Below are 14,617 nucleotides of genomic sequence, written 5' to 3'. Positions count from 1 at the left end.
GGACCTCTCAGTAGACAGCCAGATTGCCTGTATTGGCAACAACGTGAACTTTAGGTTCAGGTTACTTTGCATCTAATTTAGGTCTCTTTTTGCTAGGAACTTTTTATTTGAATTCTTTCCTTTCCTTCATTTTGAAAATTTAAGAAAAGAAGAGTCAAAGAAAGATGTGATCAGTAGAGATAAAAGGTCAGGGATAGAGACCCTCTCCCAAACTGGTCTCACCGAATGGATATAGACTATTTTTTAGAGATAGCCTGTTTTTAGGGCTCAACAAAACCACCATCTTACAAATAAGTCTCTCAAATTTAGGGCCTGTCTTCCAGTGTTTTCATGTGTCTTGTCATTTCCTTCCGCATTCTACGTGCTTTTTCATCCTTTTCATTCTACGGTACATGACCTTTTTTCCTTCCCCTCAAGCTCACCTGTTTCCTACTATGTGTCAGTTTCTTTATCTTTTCAAAATTACACATTTTGTGGAAAAAGAACTATTTGATCAGCATCTGTCTTTTTTCTACCTTCTTTTTCTGTGTGTACATTTGAATGTAACTTTCTGGAATTAACTTGTATAGTAATAACTTACTCTTGCTTTATTTTCTGTCCTGAGATGATGTGATTGACGGGAGTTTTAGGGCATGTTTGAGGATGACACTATGCTGCCTTGCATTATCAGCCTCATTTTCATTCTTTGTGTAAGAAACTTGCACTGTAGTGAAACTGAGCTTTTAAATGTTCCCTAAATTTAAATTTAGGTTTTGATTACCATTTAACTGCTATTAAAAATTGAAGAACATAGAATCTGGTATCACTTCAAATTATGTGTCCCAGATTCTTTTCATTATGTGGTGGACACATACGTGCAAGCTCCCTGCTGTCATCATTTCAGTTAAAGCAAGATACAGAAAGTCACTTGTTGCTTTTAAAATCAGTAAAAATATTTTACTGATATTTTATATTTGTTAAACATCTAATCTATTCGAATTATTTAGAAAATAACAATAACTAGAAAGTTGACTAAGCATATACCTTTTAGTTAATGCAGTTCATTTATTCATCTAGTAAACCGTTTTGAAGGACCACTTTGTGATTCACGTTTGGGATGTCTAAATAATAAGAAGCTCGTATTAAATATATTAAAAGCTAAACAACATGTAAAAGAAATGTGAAGCCATCCTTAGAAATTAGTTTCCCTGCACATGCTATTGTAATATGGGTATTGACAGTTTAACCTGCTACAAGTATTACTAAGTTTTTGCATGTTAGAAAAGCTAAGACATCTGATTCCCCAATCAGATATTACTCTAATAAGCTTTTATAATTTGTTTTTGAAGTGTTCATCACAAAAGGATTATGTGATTCTTGCCACTAGAACACCACCCAAAGAGGAACAAAATGAGAACCTCAAACATTCCAAAGCTAAGTTGGATGACTTGGATGAAGAGTGGACCACAGAACATGCCAACCAGGTCACCTTATTTCTCTCTTCACATAATTAAGTTTCTGTTTATTTCACTAACAACAAAATAATAAAATAGCACTTTGTTCTCAGGGTACTACACTAGGATTTCAGAGTACTTGTTAAATTTTCAAAACTTACAGATTATATCAAAAGTAGTATTCTGTTTTATCCATAATTATGCTAATATTTCTTTGTTGATTCATCTATGTCTAGTTTTTAAAAAGTAGTTTCTTGCTTGAAATTAAATCACCCACCCAAGATTACATAGCAATTAAATGGTAGAACTGGGATTTGAACCCAGGCAGTGTAAACTGAAAGCCTTTCCTCTTAAATGCTATGGTTTTTCCATTGTTAACATTTTTTCATTGCATTAGATTATGAAATTTTTTAACCTATCCCTGTTATTGGTCATTTAACTTATTTTCATTTTATTTTACTCTAAAATAATTCTTATCATTGATAATACAGTTGATGGTCTGCTTGTTTCAAGGAGTAATGCAGGGCACCAAGAGAATAAATAGATGATTAAATTCTTTTTAAAATGTCCTTAGAGAGTTTACATTTTTAACCTAAGAAAAAGACGTTATTACCAATAACAAATATAATAGAAATAAAGTAGAAAAGTATTATAGGAATATAGGGGGGATGGAGGTAATTAAATAACTGCCAATAGTTGGATTCAAAATGACTTCACAGAAGGCTCTGAACTTGAAGGATGAGTAGGACTTTGCCAGTAGAAGTAGTTAGGGAACACATGGTATCCAAGGACAGTATGGATAAATAACACAAAGACAAGAAAGTAAAAGATGGTAGGGAATAGCACGCAATGGGATATTGCTGGCATGTGGGCTGTGTAGAAGAATGTAATTAGATATAAGACTGGGAGAAACCAGTTTATGGGTAGTTTTTGAATGCAGGCCTACCTCCATGGTAGACTTCCAGAACTTCTTATTTTTAGAAGGGATTAATTTGCCATTAATTTAGAAAATAGCTTTAATATCTTGGTACAGTGTAAATGGAGACTATGTAGACTGGAGACAAAACAGAAAATGTATAATTACAATGATGGTCCAAGAGAGGATGAAGTGAGCCTAACCTAGCTAGACTCTGAACTTTGTGAGCTCGAGAGTCACTTTTATTTTATTTATAGCAATTTCCTAAGTGCCTAGCACTTAGGATTTCCATGGTTTATTATGGGAACTCCAAAGTACTAGATAAAGGAATTCATGAATAAAACTAATACATAAGGCTAGAACTTCATTGCCAAATCATTTTGGAGAAAGAGCTATAATCAAAAGATTTAGTGATCAAGTTGATTGGGAGTGAAGAGATATAGGGAAGGAGTATGTAAAGATGACTGAGAATTTTAGCCTGGATGTCTAGGAGGATGATGTTGCTTTATACAAGAAGGAAACAAATTTAGGGTGGACAAGAAGGAATGATAAATAAATTAACCCACTTTCTTAAAAGTATCTATTGAATGAATTATATATATCTTCTAGTAAAGAATGTTACAGTGAGATAGAAATAGAATTATTTCTTTCTCCAATGTACTTTAGACCTTTTAAATGCACACATATATTTCTATGTATGTACTCATAGACAGGTACACAATTTGACAATTAAGTTCATGAACTCATCTTAGAAAAAGTGCTCCATACCTCATTGCTGAATGTCAGTACAGTCACCTTCAAAGTGCTCCCCTTGGGAAGCTATGCACTGATGCCAGTGCCTGGTCCACCATTCAAAGCAATTTTTGAACTTTTTTCTGGAATGCTATCAAAGCTGTCATCAAACTATCCTAGACGTCCTGAATGTCATCAAAATGTCTTTCTTTCAATATTTCCTTTGTTTGAGGGTAAAGACAAAAGTCATTGAGGGCCAGATAAGGTGAGAAGGGGGAGTGTTCCATTAAAGTTACTTGTTTACTGCTCAAAACTCCCTCACAGACAGTGCTGTGTGAGCCGGTGCATTTATTTATAAAGTAGTTTTAAGGTAAAGAGATAAGGATGTTCTAAAAAGATATTTAATTTCTCAAACAGAAAAGAACACATATGATGCCAAATGCTTTTATTATCTAATACTGTGTTTCTATTTTTAGGTATCCCGAATGCTACCAGGGGGACTTTTGGTTCTTGGAGTTTTTATTGTTACTACTCTGGAACTAGCAAATGATTTTCAAAATGCCCTGCGCAGAGTAAGTCAGATCTGTTTAATAAGATCAGAGATTACATATTACTTTTATTGATTATGAGGATATACAATAATTCTGGGCATATGTATGTTTGTGTTCCATATTCTTCATCCTGGGATTGTGCTAAAATAGCTTTTAATAGCCAATTGCTTAGATAGCTTGAGTGTAATAAATGTAAATATGTATTTTTTCAATCAGAGCTGTCTTTCTTTTAAAGATTATTTCTTACTAATCTGAGACAAGTTATGATGCTTTAACAGTTTTTCTTGTGCAATTGCAGTATTCTACTAGATCTTACATTTAGTACCAAACGATTGCTGTAACGTAAAATTAATAGGTGAGATACTTCACCTTTTGTTCCACTCTCTTAAGATCTTGAGAGTAAAACATAAAGAAACAATAATCAAATATTTATTTTTTACTCTTGTACAGAGAGTATCTATCCTGAATCCCTGTGTATTTTTGCTTTATTGCTATGTCAGAGAATTGGTTAACTGTGGATGTACATATGGGTACTTAAGGGGAGAGTCATACCTTGATGTGCTTGCATTGCTAGTAATAATGATTTCATAAGCTTAAAACCAATATTCAGTTGTTGTAAGTAACTTAGGAATTGAATTAAGAAAATGATTGCAGATGATGGACAAAAGGGAATAGAGAGACAGGAGGGAAGTGGATCAGAGAAACTCAAAGCCTGGTGCAAAATGCACTGCCAAAGGCCTGGCCCTTTTAAGACACCAGAGGCTGTCTTGCTGAAACTTCACCACCCCCCAGCAAGACTGGCTGTGCTGTGAGGTCACTGAGCAGGCAGGGCTCCCACCCCCCACCCTGGCTGGGCAGGGCTGCCCTCTCATGGGGAGTGAGTGCTTTGGGGGAGTTAGGGAATACAGAATGTTTAAATGTCTCCATTCTTCTGTCACTTTGGTATAGTCAGAAGTGTCAGTCCTTCTGAGCATAAGGTTTCCCAGGGGTTTAACCATTTCTGAGATTTGTGTGCGTGGCCTAATTGGGCTCTTCTTTGACATCTCGCTCCAGGACTGTCTTCCATGTCCCATGTTCTGTTTGTGTTAGAATCATAAATAATTTAGCATGAGGTAAGTAAGAAGTGAATCAATTTGATTAAAGTAGCTAGTTTAAGGCATAGGTTAATTGGGGAAAGCAAGCCCAGCAAGAATTACAATGAAAAGATTTTGGCCCTCCCCTACGAGCTGTATGAAATAAATATACAGCTAGCCTGGGGTTTTTGTCTTTGCTAAAGCCTCACAAGAAGAAGCAAAAATCCCTTGGCCCGTGCTGTTTTTAAAACTTTAAATCTCCATCTGTCTTTTCATTTTCCTTCATTCTCCTGTGTCCACCAGGCACTGACAAAGAACTACCGTGAAGTTTGGGGCTAGTTTCCCAGGAGTCAACATAGTTTAAAAGTTCATACAAAGGTCCGCAGCTGTTTTCACTCAAACTCAAACCTAGCAAACTCCGTGGAGCCTGCTTTCATCTCTTTTAGTACTTATATAAGATCCTGATTAACTTTCAAATGAGTATTTGATATTCTAGGAAAGTAAATGGGTCTCATAATTTGAGAATAGTAAAACCCCACAGAATCCCCCCAGAAATTTTTTTAGATAAAAAGTATGCATCTAAGAATCCCAGATTCTACAGATTCTTCTAGTTTTGTAACTTCTTCTCTCAGACGTCCCACCCTTTAAACCTTTGATATTTGCACCAAAGGGAGTAAGACAATTAAATGAAGATGTTCTTCTCCCTGGCAAGTTGTTCTGTCTTCTGCCAATTTTTTCATTTTAAATAAATTGACCTCTTTGAAAATTTTGTATCCTCTTTGGTCCTTTTGCTTTTTTATCTTTTGTTTCTGAGAAGCAGGTAAAACTTTAGAAATGCTGTACTTCCAAAATTGTTTCAATGATCTAACTTTATCTGCATGGGCTGGCATTAAGAGATATGATAAGAAATAACCGCATAAAACTTGCCAAAGTCACCTGTAAGTTTTATTGTTTAGAATGTTGTTTATTATGCACATAATATTGTGTGTCCAGAAGAAATTTCTTTTTATGCTCAAGAAAGCTATGCCTCTTTTTATCAATTACTTGTTTTTAGCTTATGGATCATGTAGGTAACAGATCAGATTTCTCTTTGTACATTATTGTTAGAAAACTTAGAGCCGGCTCGGCGCCTGTGGCTCAAGCGGCTAAGACGCCAGTCACATACACCTAAGGTGGCAGGTTTGAATCCCCAGCCTGGGCCCGCCAAACAACAATGATGGCTGCAACCAAAAAATAGCCAGGTGCTGTGGCGGGCGCCTGTAGTCCCAGCTACTTGGGAGGCTGAGGCAGGAGACTCGCTTGAGCCCAGGAGTTGGAAGTTGCTGTGAGCGTGATGCCATGGCACTCTACCCAGGGGGATAGCTTGAGGCTCCATCTCAAAAAAAAAAAAAAAAAGAAAAAAAGAAAACTTAGAGCCAAATGCATAACATCCCTTTGATAAGTGTCCTCAAACTGTGGCCCTTGGGCCACATGTGGCTTGCCTAGGACATTTATCCTGCCCGCTGGGTGTTTTTGCCACAGCTGCCTGTCCTGCTTAGCAGCTGACTCGTCCCGGGGCCCACAGTCCTGCCAGTGAACTGGCCTCCTGTTTAAAAAGTTTGAGGACCCCTGCCTTAGATTAAGAATGCATTTTTAAAAATTCTTATTTTTGACATAAATTTATGTCACTATTGTGATTTTTTTCACTTTAAATTATGTCATTACCATATTTTATGTTGTTTTAAGTCATTTGTGACATTTAAATAGGAAATACTAAATGGGTAACACATTCCATTTTTGTAGTTAAAATTATTTATTATTCTAATTAAAATAACCTCCTCTATTTTTCATGTAAATGCTAGTTGCCTCAAATTAATTTTTCATATCAGTTAATCATTAACATTGAATTACACCTTTTCTATCTAAAACCTAGTTTTTTATAAGTCCCTAAAACTGGAATCTAACGTGGTTAATGGTGAGTTTCAGTTTTTATTTGGAAGAAAAGAAAAACTTGTGGTGGGCACCTGTAGTCCTATCTACTCTGGAGGCTGAGGCAAGAGGATAACTTGAACCCAGAGGTTTCAGGGCCTGTTCAGCAAGCTGTAATTGACCTGTGAATAGCCACTGTCCTACAGCCTGGGCAACATAACAAAATTCTGCTTCTAAGAAATTAAAAAATACATATATATAGCCAGGCTTTATGGTATGTGCATGTAGGTAGTCTCAGCCACACAAGAAGCTGAGGGAACAGGATCACTTGAGCCTAGGAGCTCAAAACCAGCGTGGGTAACATAGTAAGACTTGTCTCAGAAAAGCAAAAACAAACCAAACTAACAAGAAAAATGATAGAATCATGGAATTTTAAAGCTCCAGGGGAGTTTAGGGACATTATAATTGCCTTTTTCCATGTTTTGTTTTGTTTTTTCATTTTGTATTTCATTGATGTGTGTTTTTCTTTCAGCTAATATTTGCTGTGGAAAAGTCCGTGAGTAGAAGGAGACTGTGGAATTTCACAGAGGAAGAGGTTTCAGAACGAGTGATGCTTCACATTTGCTCGTCTACAAAAAAGTATCTTTTATTTGGGTGTTTATGTTTAAAAGTATATGGTTCTTAAATAATGTTCTTACAAGTGTTTTTTCACCCCTTATTTTAATCATCATTGTTTTGAAAATAGGCATAATTTCATATGGTTTTCTGTAAAACACATGATTAGAGCTGCCAGTGATAATAGCAATAATGGTTAAATCATGCTCCAGGATTATATAGAGTTTGAGAGTGATAGCAAGAACTCAGGATTCTGAATTTTTTTTTTGCTAGTTATCCACTCTGTGTATCCAAGCACAATAGATCCTCTAGAGCAGTCGTTCTCAACCTTCCTAATGCTGCGACCCTTTAATACAGTTCCTCATGTTGTGGTGACCCCCAACCATAAAATTATTTTCATGAGGAACTGTATTAAAAGGTTGCAGCATTAGGAAGGTTGAGTACCACTGCTCTAGAGAAAGATAAATGCCTGGCTGAAAATTTAGGCAAATTAATATTTTTATTATGTTGAAAGTTTTCACCTCTGATTCCTATAGAGAAAATGTGCGATTCAGAGCATAGATGTGCTGAACTGGACAGTGTAGGATGCTCATGAAATTCTTATGTCTTTGGCCAAGATTGTATGGCACTAAAAGTCAGTAGCAAGACCTCCTTTGCTTCTCTCCTCTGCACCTTGCCAGGGTAAGGGGCCTCCAAGCAAGGGGCAGGCTCACCAAAGGAGTGATGCAATAGGCTTCCAGAAGACAGAATATAAAAAATGACTATTTCGGCTCAGCACTTGTGGCTCAAGCAGCTAAGGTACCAGCCACATACACCTGAGCTGGCAGGTTCGAATCCAGCCTGGGCCCACCAAACAACAATGACAGCTGCAACCAAAAAATAGCTGGGGCATTGTGGTGGGCGCCTGTAGTCCCAGCTACTTGAGAGGCAGAAGCAGGAGAGTTGCTTGAGCCCAGGAGTTGGAGGTTGCTGTGAGCTCTGATGGCACGGCACTCTACCCAGGTGACGGCTTGAGGCTCTGTCTCAAGAAAAAGGGACCATTTCTGCAGAAGCTCAGCGTTAACTTCTTTGGTATTTAACTAGACAGTTTCATTTACAAGCCTTGTCATCAGTGGACATTCTGAGACTTGGCCCATCTTAAACAGTGTTCATGTTATGATGGTGGAGGTGTATTTGAGATAAATTTCACAGGGGCTTTCATTCTATTCATTGTGATGAGCAGGATTTATTTATAGTTTTCAAAAATTAAAAGTACTATGGTCAGCTTTGTATGTGTATGGATACATACACAAACCTATATTTAAGTCTAAGTCTATAAAATATGGCTTTTATAAAAACTCGTGTATGCATACATTTTTTAATTATAATTTTTTAGTGGTTCATATTTTTTCGATTTTCAAGAATTCTTCTTTTTTGGTCATTTCTATCCTTAATCAGTAAAGAATATTTTGTCGAACTTATGATGTCCATGATCCAAAGGTAAGAAAAATTACTCTTTTAAAGATTTTTGTGTTGCCAATTGTTTTTAAACTATGATTCAACTTTATATTTGGTTTTCATTATTTTTATTGCCGTCACTTCCTACTGATGTCCACAGCCAACTATAATTTTTATTCTGAAATATGAGCAATTTTATTATAGGCAAGGAAAACATTTTTGGTAATTATTGAAATATCTCTGTTAAGCTCCTCTTACCTTGTTTGTGTGTTTAGTGTTATGCTTAGAAGCTGAGGGTAAAAATCACTGCACTCTAGTTTTGGTAGCCGTAGTGCCTAGTAAATGAACTACTTATACTCAGAAGAATCCAGACTAGCATTTTACTAAAGTGTTTAAAGCAAAGTGAGGAAGTAGCTTTGCAGTATTGTTAGCAAGGATGGGACATAAAGAAAAATGCCTGGCACCTACTCGCCACTCTGCAGTGATTATTTGTTCCACATCACATTCTTTAGATGTGATAACTATTGAAGCTATCAATGAAAGAAGACCAAAGGACTTTTCAGAATTCTAATCATGGACCCCCTTCTTTTCCTTTTTCTACCTACCACTGGAAGGAGGAGGAAGGTTGCCTAGGTGTATTGAAGATTACTAAACTTAATACATGCTTTATTTTTTTTATTAACTCCTAAGCTATAGCCCTTTGATCAGGAGGGATATCAAATATGTTGGGTATCAGCTTGTTTGCATTATTCGGTTATACACTTTATGGTGTTTTACTGATCCTTGTGTTTTACCTAAATCACATCATACTTTATTTTTTTCCCTTCTCCACTGCTAGAGTTCAGCAAGACCAGCAGATTGGAAGTATCAAAGTGGATTGTCAACTTCATGGCTTTCTTTAGAGTGTACAATTCACATTAATATTCACATCCCACTTTCTACTACTTCTGTCAGCTATACTTTGGAGAAAAACACAAAGGTATCAGGGCAAAATGAGTTTTCTTTCATGATGCTAAATGAACAATCTAATTTCATTCTGATTTCCTGTGTCATTCATTTTTTCCCTACATTAATTATTTTTTAATTAAAAAAATCTTCATGTCATTTATAATCCTCAAAAGTTATATTCTACTTATAATATTATATGAGTGAGTTACATATTACCCCAGCCAGATTAGAAATATCTTTAGAGGTGGAACCGTATCATAATACCAGTATATTCATATTATAGTGCATACTAAATATTTATTAACATATGTAAAATGTAACTTTTTCTTTTATTTTTGAGACATTGTCTCATTCCATTGCCTGGGCTACTTAGTGCAGTGGCATCATCATAGCTCACTGCAATCTCAAATTCCCAGGTTCACGTGATTCTCCTGCTTCAGCCTCCCAAATTGCTAGGACTATAAGCTTGTGCCACCAACCTGGCTAATTTTTCTATTTTTTGTAGAGACAGAGTCTTGATTTTTCTCAAGATGGTCTTGAACTTCTGAGCCATTGTTCCTGGGCCTTTTAAGTTGTAATTATGTTTAGACTTCTAGATTTCTCTTTGTTCTTAGTTGTTTTGTTTTCCCTTTTCTAGTCCTTTTCTGTATTTCTTCCCTCTCCAACCCCCCCACAACGCCTCCCCCCCCACACACACACACAGAGTCTTGCTTTATTGCTCAGGCTGAAGTGTAGTGGCCTGATGATAGATCTCTATAACCTCAAATTCCTGGGCTCAAGCAGTCCTCCTATTTTAGCCTCCCACGTAGATGACCCTTTAGGTGAATACCACCACACCCAACTAATTTTTTTAGTTCTTGTGAACAGGGTCTACCTAAGTTACCCTGGCTGGTCTAGAAATCTTGACCTCAAGTGATCTTCCCACCTTAGCCTCCCAAACAGCTAGTAGTATAGCCATGAGCCACCATGTCTAGCCCCTTTTTGTATTTCTGTCTCATTCTTTCATTTATGTCTCATTTTTCTTCATTTTTTTCATAATGAAGAAGAAAAATAGAGACCAGACACAGTGGGTTACACCTGTAATCCTAGCACTTTGGTAGCCGAAGGTAGGAGATTTCTTGAGCCCAGGAGTTTGAGACAAGCCTATGCACCATAGTGAGAACCTGTCTACAAAAGATAGAAAAATTAGTCACTTATGGTGATCCCAGCTACTCAGGAGTCTGAGGCAGGAGGATTCCTTGAGGGCTTTGAGGTTGATGGTGCCATGCAGTATAGCCCAGGCAACAGAGCGAAATCCTATCCCAAACAAACCAAAAATACAAAAAATAAAAAGATGAAGAAAGATGGAGCTTGGGTATTATTTCCTCTTTAAGACTGCTTTATATTGTTCATTTGAGGCTCTTTTCATCACTTTTTTTTTTTAAAGATAATGAGCAATATTGAATTTTATTTGACTGTGGGCAAGTAGTTAATGAGCCTTCTGAGTTTGTGATGTTAGTTTTGGACAGTGATCTGAAAAAAAATGTTACAAAATATTGATAAGGTACTAAAAATTGGGGGCACACTTTTTATGAGACTTTTAAATATTGCATTATTGTGACTTACAGATTTTAATATTTTAGTGTATTAGGTAGAAAAAATTAGAGATGAGGGAGTTTGATTGGGATGGCATTATATCTGAAAAACTTCTACGTTGTGTTTAGAATGGACTTACACGCTGGGCCAAGCAAATAGAAAACAGTGTTTATTTGATTAATGGACAAGTTAAAGAAGAAGATTGTGACCTATTAGAAGGACAGGTGAGTTCAGAGAAAACTATCTTATGAAATTATTTGTGCTTAAGGAAAAAATAAAGATGACTTATCTTTAGTCCTTGCCTTCATGAAAACGTGTTTCATCTACTCATTTCTAAGATTATTTAAAGTAAAGGGTACATATTTTTCTCATATGATGGGAGGAGATCATTGCTGATATGATTAGAATCCCAAAACCTGGAGTAAAGAGTCATCTGAATTTTCCCTAACCTTCAAACTGTAGACTGGTTACTGTCACTAAAGGCCACATGTCTGGCCCTGACAGCTGTTTAAAGGCTATGCCCATTTTCTTAGAAGTGTCTATAAGGGTTTCCAAAATAGCTTTAATGTAAAGAAGAGGAACTTTGGTGATCTTTGTAGAGCAGGGGTCAGCAAGTATTTTGTAAATAGCCAACTAGTAAATATTTCAGACTTGGCAGGCCTTACTGTCTTTGTTACAACTGTTTATCTCTGCTAATACAGCACGAAAGCAGCCACTGATGGTATGTAAACGAGCGGTCATGCTTGTGTAAAGCTTCATTTACAGAGACAGGTGACAATGGATATTTGGCCCAGAGGCAACAGTTTGCAATCCTTGCCTTAGAGGATTGAAAGAAGGGAATTAATGGCTTCTAAGAATACACGTTGATCAATGCAAAATACATGAAGTAATATTATATAAAAACCTAAATTAAAATATGTAATAAGACTTATTTTTTCTCTCATGTATTTAGTAGATAGAGGATAGTTTCTGAATTGTCTTTAATATTCTGCTTATAATCTCAACTGTCTGGCTTTTTGACTTCGGTGTTTTTTCCAGAAAAAATCGTCTAGAGGAAATACTCAAGCTACTGGTCATTGTTTTGATGTCAGAGTGTTAAGAAATTTGGTAAGTATTTTAAAATGCCACTTTATTTTAAATTCTTTATCTTAGAATAACTATAATGAAATTGTTTTTGTTTTTATTGCTTATAATTAAAGAATACAAAAGACTTTTACAGATGAAGTAGACTGTATAGAATGTCTAGTTGTAAGAAAGTTATTCACAAGAAACATGAATTTAATAGAGCCTATGTATCTTTTGCCTTAAGGGCTATTAAACGTTTGACGTCAAGTAGATAGCAATTTAAGTATACATATACATACGTATGTGTATACTCACATATATCATTAATTTTGGTTGTAGGTTTTATGAGTAAAGTTATAAATTCTTAACAACTTAGAAGTTATAATTAACTTATAATTAATTTTGGTTGTAGGTTTTATGAGTAAACTTGTAAATTCTTAACAACTTAGAAGTAAATGATGTATGTACAAGACATTCAAAGAATTGTCATATATTTAATTTGAAATAGATATGTACCTTGTCTGCTTTGAGAAAAATTACAAAGTATTAATAGTAACTTTTATATTTCTGTTTGGTTGTTTTAAATTACACATTGCTTTGAAAATTTAAAGTTAGATATCTTAAAGAATAAAAAAATTATGTGTAAAAGTATACATGCCTTTGATTGTAAACCTGCTCAAAATTATCCTAATGAACAGTCAAGGATATAAAAAGCATATCCATAAAACGTTTAAAGTTAACATGGGCTTTGAAAAGGAATGGGCTTTGAAAAGGAAATACTATGAGGACTTGGATTTTCTTAACCAAATAAAATAGAATTAAAGACAATTTGACATTTGAGGATGTTTTAATTTCTTCTCCTTCTCTGTGTTTAGTGATAGAACATTGCTAAGTTGTTATTGTACTTAACACCACTCAACATGAATTCTCAATTTTTTTTTTATACTTTGGAAGTGTTTTAGTCTCTTACTTTCTACCTTTGTTTTGATTTTAGAAATTTCCTTTGTTTTAAGGCTGACTGTTTCTCCACCTTTGCTAGTTAGGCTTACATCTTAGTTCATTAAACAGTTTGGTTAAAGTTATGTTATAAAATTGCAGTTGGGAAATGTATAGAGTGCGGGAATATAGGTAGAAGAGTGGAAGATAGTATCATACAAGATCATTTGTTGTGATAGTTATGTAATTTCATATAGTGTAATATGTATTTGTCAGTCATTTCACTTGTCAGCCCAACTAGAAATTTTGACATGACCAGTGTGTACATAGTCACCAAGTGCTTGTTGCCACTTCTCTTCCACTCCAGTTTCACTGTAGTGTTAAGCTTATCTCTCATTTTCTTACAGTCCCACTGCCATTAGCCTTACAATAGTACTGTTTTACCTAGATTGGCACTGGTAACTCTTAACTGGTCTCTCTGCTTCTTACCCAAAGTGATTGTTTCTCTGAAAACCCTTATACCTTTGTGTATCTGTTGGAATATCTTCCATTTTTCTCCTCTATTTTATGTACAAATTATCCTTTCTGAATTACAGCCTGCAATCATTCATTTATAATTTTTTTAAATAAATTATTTATTGAATGTGTACAAGACACACACACATAATCACACACTGATTATGTCACTCTCCTTGCTCAATGTGTCGTAATTGCTCTGAATCAGTTAGGTAGAAAATCTAATTGGAGGTTCTTCATAGTCTCAGCATACCTTTTTGTTCTTATATTTTATTCCTACATAGTTCTACATGTATGCTTGCTATGCCTTTAAAATTCTGTGAATTTCCTGAACTTGTCTTGCTGGTACTGTCTTTTCCCTGAACCCAACTGTCAAAATCCTATTTCTGCATTAAGATTTAACCCAAATGCCACTATTTATCTAAAGTTTCATTTGGTCATCATAACCAGATGGATCTTTGCACTTCCCAAATGCCATATCATTATCACTGAAGTTCCTTTACTTATGAAGCAGTTAGATTCTGAAAACTATTTATAACCGAATTCATTCTCAAGTCTAGTTAACCAAGTGAAGTTTGTGTTTTTAGAACTCAGCTACATTTCTACCATAAAAGAATGAATCAGTCCCTATATCCTTAAAAACTCTTCTCCTGTGTCTGTGTGTGTGTCCTGAGACTACGGAGGATGGAACCGCAAGATAAAGCAGCTGCTCACAACCACTAACGTGATTTTCTCATGTCCAGCATCATTGATACGTTTGTTTTTGCTCTGAAGCACAGCATTACTTTCATTCTATGGAAGTTATGAGTTGAAAGTATCTAAGAAACTGCATGTCTTTGATGTGGCACCTCCCATCTTTAATAGTTTAGTCTATTTTGAGCAACATTACCTTAGTTTATACATATGTAATAT

The 14,617-nt window shown here is 35.5% G+C and overlaps 1 protein-coding gene across 1 annotated transcript in view; it reads left to right on the top strand.

Moving 5' to 3' along the window:
* The window catches only part of ODR4 (odr-4 GPCR localization factor homolog), a 51,721-nt gene that overhangs the window by 17,848 nt on the left and 19,256 nt on the right, over nt 1-14,617 (top strand). Inside the window, exons 4-10 of the mRNA XM_023510852.1 lie at nt 1,329-1,463; nt 3,558-3,653; nt 7,146-7,252; nt 8,671-8,707; nt 9,504-9,644; nt 11,317-11,412; nt 12,227-12,295. Of these exons, the coding sequence (XP_023366620.1) occupies nt 1,329-1,463; nt 3,558-3,653; nt 7,146-7,252; nt 8,671-8,707; nt 9,504-9,644; nt 11,317-11,412; nt 12,227-12,295 (681 nt within the window). The remainder of the gene's footprint in view (nt 1-1,328; nt 1,464-3,557; nt 3,654-7,145; nt 7,253-8,670; nt 8,708-9,503; nt 9,645-11,316; nt 11,413-12,226; nt 12,296-14,617) is intronic.

This window comes from Otolemur garnettii, unplaced genomic scaffold, assembly GCF_000181295.1.
Source record: "Otolemur garnettii isolate 467f Iridium unplaced genomic scaffold, OtoGar3 scaffold00016, whole genome shotgun sequence".
Lineage (NCBI taxonomy): Eukaryota > Metazoa > Chordata > Mammalia > Primates > Galagidae > Otolemur > Otolemur garnettii.
The sequence above is the reverse complement of the archived record's forward strand: the minus strand, read 5'-3'. Positions and strand labels throughout refer to the sequence as shown.